At 42.2% G+C, this 11276-nt stretch overlaps 1 protein-coding gene across 1 annotated transcript in view; it reads right to left on the bottom strand.

Moving 5' to 3' along the window:
- LOC104912001 (transcription factor SOX-5-like) overlaps positions 1-9546 on the bottom strand; it is a 156796-nt gene extending 147250 nt beyond the window's left edge. The window contains exons 1-2 of the mRNA XM_031552967.1: positions 9428-9546; positions 110-821 (exon numbers count right to left, since the gene is read on the bottom strand). Coding sequence (XP_031408827.1) covers positions 110-821; positions 9428-9546 — 831 coding nt within the window. The remainder of the gene's footprint in view (positions 1-109; positions 822-9427) is intronic.
- Positions 9547-11276: the final 1730 nt, after the last annotated feature.

Raw genomic sequence — 11276 nt, 5'->3', positions numbered from 1 at the left:
AAAAATTCCTGTGTTTGCATTAACTTCTAAGCCATTTATTTATGAGGTAGGTTTTTTGAATCCTCTCAGTATTTTTCCCTGTCACTGAAGGTATAGAAGAAAAAATTACCTGCATGCCCGCTCCATCAACTACCCACCCCAGTCCCCTGAAGTCTTTCTTGATAGTCCTCAGGCTTTTCTCAGCAACTTTGTCACTATCAGCCTGAACTATCAATAAGGAGTAATAATCAGAAGGGCGAATCAGTCCAGGAAGTTTCCTAGAAATGTCCCTGACTTGTTCCCCAGGGAGGCAGCACACCTCCCTACGGGTGGGGTCAGGCCAACATATAGGGCCTTCCGTTCCCCTCAGCAGGGAGTCACCTATGACAACTACCCTTCTGTCCTTCTGGGTGGAGGCAGTCTTGAGGCATAGGGTCGACTGCTTCACCCTAGGCAACCTCACAGGTGGACCTCCTTCCACACCCTCATTGACTTTTCCCTCGAGTTCAAACTCATTGCACTGAGGCACCTGGGGAGCCAAGGATGGTCGGGATGGGGGATGCCCACTTCGCCAAGCCGGTATCTGTTTCCACTGCTTCTCCTTCCTCAAACTGTTGCTAAGTGAAGGAGAGGACAGGAGGCTCAGTGCAGCACTGTCTGCCTTCCAGTTCCCCTCTCCCACCTGTTTGCAAAGCGGCAGAGGGTGACGTGCTCCATGTGGAGCCTCAGTTGTATGCCAAGATCTCGGGGCTGATAGGGACTGGCACCACCAATCAATCTCCCTCTCACATTCCTTTATGGTCCTCAGCCTCTCCACCTCCTCCTTCAGGTCAACCACAAGGCTGAGTAAGCCATTTAGCTGGTCACATCTTACACAAGAGCTGTCTCCATCGCCTGGCACTGCAAAGGCCAGATTCTAGCACTTATCATAGCCAGTGACCTGCATACTAGCATCTTGTGTTGGCACCTCAGTCTGAGTCTCCACATTCTTCTTGGCTGCAGACTTTTGCATGAACATGGGACCTCTGGGTCTCCACAACTTTTGTGACGGTAGCCTTCCACCAGGGTGCAGCTATGGCAAACCAGCAGGCTCACTAACACTACCAGATAGCCTTAATGGGGTGTGACTGATCAGCCCTGCCCTTCTGCCAGTAGTGCTGGCTCTGCCCTCGCCCCGTTGCCGGGTCGTTAACAGGAGCCCCTGCACTTATCTCTCACTTGACAGTGATAACAACCCTCCTTGCTGTGTAGTCCCGTGAATGGGCGGCTTACAATGTCTTCTCGTTAAAACAGTCCAGGTGATTCACACACCCCGACTCCTCCTGTCTGTCTCCGGTGGACAGCAATACTCCCGCAGGCTTTCTCTTGGCAGGGGTTGTGAATGCAGAGCCGTTGCCCTGGCACACCCACCTCACGTCAGCTGCTCTCGCGAGATTTGCCCGGCTGCTCTGTAGTCTTGGGGATCCCTGGATGAGGGAAGGGATCGAAGCCCTCCAGTACCTGGCGATCAGTCGCTGTGGTTGTGACTGGGACAGCTCCGAAGCAGCTAACCTCGGCGAACAAGCTGGTGACACTCCTGAGCTTTGTGGACGTATTTTTGCAATGTTCTACCAGAGCCTATTAGATCAGGTATTTTTGGACTTGATCTTGGAAAAAATGAACTTGAAGAAATATTATAGTAAACCAGGACAGAAGGCTAAAGCTAAAATAACCGGGAACACTATGGCAAGGAGGTCTTCTAATGGTATATTTTACACTGCTTTATATGGATAATCTTTGGCTGGTAGAGTACAAGACGAAAAAGCTTGACGCTGAGAGGCATGTAAGGAACCAAAGCATAGAATCTCTGCAGAACTGCTCAGAGGGAAAAAAAAAAAAGAAAAAAAGTTAACAAGTAGTTTGGCAAGTGATTGGGCAGTAAAGCAGTAAAGTCATAGTAAAATTATGTGAGATGATGTCTGGAAGACTGAAGGGAAATCAGCAAGCTGGGAGAAGCTATGCCCATCCAAAGCAGCAGCATACAAAGAGACAATGGTACTAGGAAAAATTATAGTATGTTTGAGAGACTGTGTCTGCTTCTGCTGCATGGAAAATAGTAGCTGTCAGAGAAAGAGATCTGTGCAAGCAGGGAAAAGAGCAGGTGACTGAGAGAGTTGTAGCCAGCAAAGATAAACTGACACCTATTGTATTATGGGATCTACTGAACCAAGCAGTCTGCAGCAGAACAGGAAAAAGCTCCGTGCTGATTAAACTGCTCTGCAGTGCAGAAAGAGATGTAAACATTTTTGGAAATATGCAACAAACTGTATACACTATCTCCTGGGTACTTCTCTGCTACATTTGTTTAGGAGAGGTTATCTTTACAGTATCAGGAGTGCATTCTTTTCTCACTAAATGCTGATATAGTGGACCCCTGCAGTCTTGGCTTGGACATGGAAGGGGCAAACAAAGAACACATAGAATAGTGCACCTGTACCAAGAACAAAGAAGGATGGTAGTGTCTTAACAAAAAGTACATGTAATGGTGCAAATCTGTTGCTTTCATCATGATATGCTTCTCTTCCTCAATGCTTTTATTAAAAATGAACACACTGTCTACTAGCAAAGAAATGAAGGGAGTGTATGCTGCAGTTTTTTCTGAAGTGTTTCTTTGGTATGCAGTGTCACTAACTCGAGCAATCACAGTGCTGCAAGTCAGAACTGGAAGCTGACCCACCTAAAAATTTCAAGGCTAATTTAAAAACGTCATGAGTGTTTCACAGTCTTAGCTCAGGATTTTTGTGTATTTGTCTTCTTTGTATATAATTTTCAGCATTCTTTTAGATCAACTTGTAGTCTTTCGGTCTAAATTTTAGAGCTAAATTTTCGAGCTAAAAATCTAGCATTTAAAAAAAAAAAAAAAAAAAGAAAGAAAGAAAGAAAGAAAGCATAGATCTTTCTATCGTTTTCCAGAACGCAGAGCTTGAAGTTTTACATCAAAAGCATTGTCAGAAAAACTTATGCCCTTCTTAGGGATGTCCTGCCTGCTGAGGCCATGTTGTGCTGGACACTGCTGCAGGGCAATGCAGAGGTGGCTGGCACACAGCTCTCTGTCCCCTTTGGCTTCCAATCTGCCCCTGGCTGCTTTCCCCCACCAATAGCCAGTCATATCCCTGCTTTGCCTAGTCTTGCCAAGAAAATAACAACACAGCTTCCGAAAACAGATGTGGGGTTATTTTTTTTTTCTTTCTGTTTTACAGTAAGAATGAGTGGACTGAAGTGACTCATACCACTTGTCCCTTGTGTCTGCAGCCATACGGTCCTTGCAGGACATCCTTCTGAGCACCGCAAGACCAATGCAATATTGGGCCTGTTTGTCTCTCAGATGCACTCTTCCTTCTCTCTGTGTCCTGGCCAGCACAGGCCCTATTTCTGTTGTCTCCTTGCTCCTGACAGATCAGTTTTTAATCAGGAGATCTCTTGGCTAGGGCAGCTCTGAACTCCCCATGTCGCTTCACCAGTGACGAGGACATGCCCTGTAGTCTGGATGTGCAAGATGAGGGATTTGGGGATGCAGACACTATGGGGATGAGCATCCAGACAGCACACCCTCCATGCCTGGGAAGGACGGAGAGCCAGAGGTGTGCTTCTGAGTCACCACGTTCCCCGGACTCCTCTGGACCAGGCACAGCTTAGTCACCACTGCTTGCCTGGAGCCATGCCCAGCTGCTTTCTCAGCTGCTGGCGGCACCATGCCTGTTTTCCCTGGGAAACCCAGGAGGAAACCTCCTGCTCTTGTGCTGGAGGAGCAATGGCTGTGGGCCCAAGCAGGCCGCACTTTGATTCTGGAGATGCTGGCATCCGCCTACCCAAATCTCAGGCTTCACTCAGGATCACTCCCCTGTATGTGAGACTGAGCCCCACCTCGCTGCATGGGCCTTCCCTCAAGGGGCACACACAACAGGTGTTGGCAGGGCAGCAGGGGCCTGGCCAGAGCAGCTTGTGTGAGTCCCCCGCATGGACTGTGAAAAACCCATCTCACCAGGAAACTCGTAGTGAGCTGTGGGAGAATTTGGCACGGGAGACTGGCGTGGAAAATATTAACAGCCTGTAAGAAAGTCTGGCTTGTGCTGCTGTGGGGAGATCAGCAACTGGCAGGGATACAATTCATGAAGGAAACTCCTGAGCTGCTCTGTGAGAGGGCCGCTCTGGAACTATGCATTGAGATGGGAGTTATTGCAAAATAGCGTAAGCTTTTGCGATTGCCCAGAGACGCTGGCCACAGCCAAGTTGCAAAAGAGCACTCCAGTAACTACTTCTGCAGGCCAAAAAAGTCACATAAAAAAAAAACAACAAAATAAACCAGAAAAAAAAAAATAAAAAAGGGAAGCAAGCTCAGCTCCGTAAAGATGGCTTAGAGAGAAAACCCTGTTAGAAAACTGGCACTTACACAGTGAAATTGAACACAAATGAAAAACAGTGTTCCTCTCCCTACCCTGCTCTGTTCAGCAGGTGTGAAGGACATGGTTTCAAAGGCATTTGGCTTTGGCCTGGTTCTGAAGTCACATGAAATCTTACTATGATTTTTGAAGGGAAAGTGTAGCACGTTTTTAAAAAGCATCACTCCAAATCATTTGAGCCATAAACCATCCATTAAAGCTTTCATGACATTTATATTCCTTCAAAAGTCACTTTGGTACTGAGAGATGTCTCATTTGGCTACATTTGCTTCTGGACTCCAATTGGGCAGCTCAGCTGAAGTTGGCTATGGCAGCAAAACACCTTCCTTCTCCAGCTCCATGGGGGTCACTCTAGTGGAAAGGGCCTTGCAGTCACCCTTACAACATCGTAACTTGCATCAAAATGTGCGGAGGCAAGAGGAAGATGATAGCATTTTCCATTAGCACACCAGGCTGTGAGCTGCCATGGATGAGGAGCACGTATCCTACAGGCTCCTTGGTGGCTGGTGACCTTTGGCAAGGGGTATGTCTGGCAGTGGTGGCAACTGCTTTGGCAGCATCCAGTCCAAAAATAATTGTGATCTGTTTTTTCCTGTGATGTGTTGAGGAAGGATATGCTGCTGTAGCTGTTTGAGTCTGACCACCATCATCATTTTGCTTTTAATCAAGGGAGCAATGCAGTTAGATATTTGAGCTTTCTGAAAATTTAGTATTGCTTTTACTTTTAGAATCTGACTTAGAACCTTCCTGTTTGGCTAAGGCCAAATATTATCAACGTATACAAAATGTTTACATATAAAAATGTTTACATATAAAAATTTAAATGTTTGAGTTATTTTCCTCCTTCTGTTCTGTTATACTTTTGTTGCAGTTACTAAGGCTTTTGCTGGTTGCAGATGACTTTGTCAATATGAAAGTTTTAATTTATGGATAGTTTGAGGTGAGAGGAGTTTTTAAAATCCTCATGTGATCTGATGGTTTACGAGTGCTCCATGCACATTAAGTAAATTTGAAAATTAGAAATTGTGAGTGGTAAAGTTAAATGTAAAGACCAACAAGCCAAAACTGTTAACAGGAATGCTGGGACACTGATGAAAAAAACTTGTCTGGCTATAGTCACTTGGTGTGCTAATAGGAATTTTAACAGTATTTTCAATACTAGACTAATTAAGATTTTGTTAGGTAATGCTAATAGACATTGAGCCAGAACTTTATTTATCTTAAAGAGCACAGCAGTTATCCAATGTATGGTATGCTCTCCTAACTTCAAATCTGAGACTGAGGGAAGAAGCCAAGCCTGGATTGCTGCTGTACCTAGTGAACACTGTGCTAAGCCAGCTCCTTGTAGTTGTTTTACATTTCCCTGGAGCATATATATGTTGTAATCCAGTGATGAGGTGATGTACAGGTACTCATATCCTCTTTCATTTTGGGTGCAATATCTCCTACATTTAAGGGTCTAATTTGCAGAGAAGGAGCATGGTGATAGTATGTGCATCCTGCAATTGATTCCTCGGAAAAATAAACCCATAGATAGATACTTATTTTGCTAACACCTTTGTGGTGAATACATTACAGGCTTCCCAGCATCTTGAGAGGCTGACTACCGGCTGTAAGCTCTCATGTTTGCAGTGCTGCATGGAGAAGCCAATGTGTGAATGCACCTCAGTCAGCCTTAGTGCATATTCAGCAAGGTCAGCTCAAACTGTCATCAGCAGATTAAACTAATCTGTGTAATTTAGTGCTGAACCAAATGATAACTGCTCATATACTTGCTACCACCGGATCTGCTGTGGGATTGGTCATAACCAGAAGAATAATGGCAACAAGAAGGTAGGGAGCATTAACATCTTAAGTATCACTGACATTGATAAATTACGTCAAGACATAGCCTAAAGAATTTCTGTACAACAGCCATATCTACTGGTGACCCTCTCCGAATATACAGAGTTCAATGTGGATTATGCCATCTGTCTCCTCTACCTGCTACTTTGCACCCTCCTTATATCTGAGAAGATGTCAGGGATGGGGAACAGATATTGGTCAGCTTCCTCTGTGCTCTCCAGTGAGCAAGTATATGGATTAGGTAATGCAAATACCTGTTCTTTACCAGCCACTCTTTTTCATCTGCAGAGAAACTACAGATCATGAAAGTGAAGAAGTATTCTCCGTTACTATTACTAGTGAAGACAACTTGCGGTTAAGGATCGAATACTATTTGATTAATTTTGAGTGAACTAAGGACCTGTCTGAATGCAATAGCAAAAGTTCATACACTTCTTATCATGCATTTTTGTAGCCTCAAGGACACTTTAAATAATTGGTTTGGTCCAGTTCACAAGACTGCCACAATCCAAGAGTAAAACACACACATGACTAACCATGTACATGTAAATAGTCTACTTGAATTTAAAGGGCATATTTAATTTCTGTGCCCAATCCTTTCCAAAGTGGTGCTTATGTTCATTTTCTTTCTGGTAATCAGGGGCTAACAGATAACTGTAGTTTGCAGATCAAATCCTAGGAATAATGGTAAAGTCAAGTTATGTCTGACTACAGTGAGAGAAGTTGTTTCTTTCAACAAAATTCACTGAACAACTGAGAATCAGTACTAATTTAGATTTGTTTGAGGGAAACAAGATGGTAGAAAATAACCCTTGGAAAGAGTGACCATTAGTTGCTCCCACTTAAATGGCAGGATAAATGAAGGTTCACAGGTTGAGTTCAAAAAGACAAACTCAAATAAATGTAGTTTTTGAAATAGATTGTGATGAAAAGTTATGGATTTGAATACAGAAGAACTTTAGAATTTCTTCAATCCACATTTCAAAACTTGGTGAAGAATTTGTATCTCAGTGACAGGGGAAATATCCAACAAAAACTGTACCGAAAATACTTGCATAGAAGAAATAGGGAAAAAAACTAAAAGGACTGAAAAGAAATGAATAGGCAAGAAAACTATTTCTTTAAAGTTCAGGAGTTGTATTGGTAAAACAAGAATTGCCATCAGTAAAGCTACTGCGTGCTTTGCAAAGAATAGTAGAAAAACAGAGCTTTTTATTTTGTTTCTTTTTTTTTTTCCCTCAGGCATATAGATAGGAAGGAGCAAATATAACTATAATAGCATGGGATAGAGAAGAACAGTGGGGTTACTAAGTTTGCCTTTTGCCATTAACATAGTAATATTGAATACAGAAAGCAAAGACAGGTCAGCTAATAGGAATAAAATATGTAAATGAAAGTGGAAATAATGATCACAGGCAAGGGCAGCAACAATGCTCAAAGAGTTTAACTCATTGTAGTGGTATCAGCTAACTTCCACTCCAATCCTTTGAAGAAACATTGTCTGATTTCTGATGTGATGTGGCAGAAACAGCTACCAAGTGAAGATAGTACTGTGTGAGAATAGAATAACTGTACACAAACACTCACACTTATACTTGTAGATTTACATAAACATATGATTACATATAGGTTTGAAATATATGTGTTTTTAAGAGTTGGAAAACTATTTGAACAACTATAAACATGCTTCTTTGCCATTAGTTTTGAGTAAGGCTTAAAAGCAAAGTTTGTAAAATACAATAAATGTATGGGATAAAAGGAAAGTAACATAGAATACAACACGGGTTTACAAAAGATTTGCCATATTAAACTGATAGCTTTCTTTCATAAAATAGCTGGTGTTCCAAACAAAAAAAAGTGGTATATCCAATTTGTTTGGGCTGATACATAGTACTGCAGTAAGAAATTATGTCTTCATTAAAATTGTTGAATTTTTTTTCTTTTTTTCAACTGGAGAAAGGTGGACTAACAGTAGAACAGTAAACTTAAAAAAAGAAAATAATAAAGTAAGGAATTCAGTGCATGAGAAATAAAAGGCATAGAGGTTGAAGGAAACAATAAATAATTCCAATGAAAAATGTTGCAGTGAAACTTGCTGATGAAAAAAAATGGAAACATCTTACAGCCAGAACAAGGTCATGAAGGCTACGGTAGCTAGATATGGAATAAAGCTGAACACTAGAAAAAGTAAGCTCATAAAAGGTGTCCCAGCTGTCATGTGGAAACACCTGTGGACTACAAACCATCTGTATAAGGAGTTTATGCAAAAGGTAAAAATGGTTTTAACACATAATAAGAGTAGTATTTGCCATAGGAACAGCAAAGGATTTATTCCACAGCTGAGGCTCTGGGGAATCTCAGCCTGGAGTGCCTTATGATCTCTTTTGTCTCTACTGAGGAAAGAGTAACTCAAAGTGGAGCAGATGCACATGGAAACTGAGACTCTGTCTTAAAAGAGCAAAAGATGGTTGTCTGTTTTGCTCAGTCAGATGAAGGCAGAGTCACAGAGTCATAGAATGGTTTGGTTGGAAGGAACCTTTAAGATTATCTAGTTCAAACCCCCTGCAATAGGCAGAGACATCTTCCTCTAGACCAGGTTGCTCAAAGCCCCATCCAGCCTGGCCTTGAGTACTTCCAGGAAGGGGGCATCCACAACCTCACTGGGCAGCCTGCTCCACTGTATCACAACCCTCACTGTAAGGTCCCCCCAGAGGTTTCTCTTCTCTGGGCTGAAGAGTCCTAACTCTCTCAGCCTGCTCCTGTAGGATAGGTGCTCCAGCTCTGATCATCTTTCTGTCCCTCCTCTGGAACCACTTCAACAGCTCAGTGACCTTCTTGTGTTAGGGGCCCCAGAGCTGGACACAGTACTGCAGGTGGGGTCTCATGAGGGCAGAATCATGATGGTCAGAATCCCCTCCCTCATCCTGCTGGTCACACCTCTCTTGATACAACCCAAGATATGGTTGGCCTTCTGGGCTGCAAGTGCACACTCCTGTCTCTGTTGATTTCTTCATCAACCAACAGCCCCAAATCCTTCTCCTCAGGGCTACTCTCAAGCCATTCTCCATCCAGCCTGTATCTATCTGTGCTTGGGATTGCCCTGACCCAGATGCAGGACCTTGCATTTGGCCTTGCTGAACTTCATGAGGTTGGCATGCACTCACCTCACAAGCTCATCCAGATCCCTCTGGATGGTATCCCTTTCCTCTAGCATGTCAACTGCACCATTCAGCTTGGTGTTATCTGCAAATTTCCTGAGAGTGCACTTGATCCCATTGTCCATATTGCCTACAGATAAGTAAAATAGCACTGGTCCCTGAGGAACACCACTCATCACTGGTCTCCACTTGGACACTGTGCTGCTGAGCGCAACTCTCTGAGTGTGACCATCTAGCCAACTCCTTATACAGTGAGTGGTCTATCCACCAAATTCATTTTTCTCCAATTTAGCAACAAGGATGTTGTACAGGTCAGTGTCAAACGCTCTGCTTAAGTCCAAGTAGATGATATCAGTTGCTCTTCCTTTATCCACTGACGCTCCTACTCCATCATAAAAGGCCACCAAATTTAGGCACTATTTGTCTTTGGTGAAGCCATGTTGATTACCACAAGGAAAAAGAACTATTTTTAAAATCAAGCCATCAGAAAGCCTAATGGCAGGGAGAAAAAGGAATTGCTCAAACAATCTCACAGTGTTAGCTTACAGACTGGTAACACAAACTGATTGTGACTAAGTACTTCATAGAAATTGAAGGAAAACAAAGAATGCAAGCACAAAAAGATTTGTATTAACAAAGGCAGGCACCCCAAATTGCTGTGCTGTTGAACAGTTGAATCTGGTGGGACTGGTTGGAGGAGTGAAGAGTAGAGAAACGTCTACCAGCTTTTCACAGATGTCTTGCAGTCCCAGTATCTTTAGAAAAAAGGTTGAATATCTCTCTTGTCTTCCAGACTTTACTTTTCTGTCCTTTCTCCAAAGTCCTCAGCTATCCTAGTTATGTGAAATAAATAGTGTAAAATTCACAATTTCATTAGGAAAAAAAAAAAAGTAGACCTAGATGTGATTTGGTAGATAAAACATGGATGGAGAAATTCCTATATTTTTTGTTGTTTTCATTTAAGATGTAAATATTTTAAGTAGGGGGTTTTGATTTATTTACATTTTTTAATTAAAAGAAAATTACAGATAAAAGATGCTATACCAATCATCTTCCTACAAAAGCAAAATATTGCAATGTAATTAAAAGGACTCCTCAAATTATAATTAGATTTGAAATTTAATTATGACTAGAATACTTCATCCTTATGCACAACTGACACCTTATTGATATATAACCTTTATTGTAATTTTATTACATTTCTACTCAGATCTTAATCTATGGACTAAATAAGATCATCAGATTTCTGTGAAGGCTTAGATTCAGGTGAAGAAAGCAACACAATATTTTCTTCTATATATTAGAATGTAATTCATTTGCGTATTTCTGTTGGATTTACTTTTTACTTGGGCTCGACTCTTTCAGTCAGAGAATTGGCCCCTTGTGTTCAATAACTGCAATACTTTGCCTTCAGCTATAAACTGTGAAAAAAGGAACAAATGCCAGCTGAGATGAAACTGGTTTAACTCCTTTTCCACCTAACATTACCATTTGGTTTGCTGCCTCCTGTTGCTAAATCTCATTGTAGCGATGTATCTGCATCTGCTCCACACACGTTTTTCTTGCTCAAATTATTTCAAATCCATGGAGACCTTCTGTAATCATCTCCATGTATGAGATCTTGAGTTCACTGTCAAATGTATTGCTGGGAAGAGCAATGCAAGCTGTTGAGTAGGCCACTGTCAGGTGCCTTTTTGATTGTTGTCTGATTTTGCTCAGAACTTTGCTTACATTCTGCTGTTAGCAATTAAAGCAGAAAGAAGGGACCTGACAATCTATCAGAGGTCCAATTTGGACAACTGAAAGTACAGCATGAAAGAACATCTCTTTTTGCAAGTAAAACAGTCAGACAGAA

Source organism: Meleagris gallopavo, chromosome 1, assembly GCF_000146605.3.
Source record: "Meleagris gallopavo isolate NT-WF06-2002-E0010 breed Aviagen turkey brand Nicholas breeding stock chromosome 1, Turkey_5.1, whole genome shotgun sequence".
Taxonomy (NCBI): Eukaryota; Metazoa; Chordata; class Aves; order Galliformes; family Phasianidae; genus Meleagris; species Meleagris gallopavo.
This window is presented reverse-complemented; position numbering and strand designations above follow the sequence as displayed.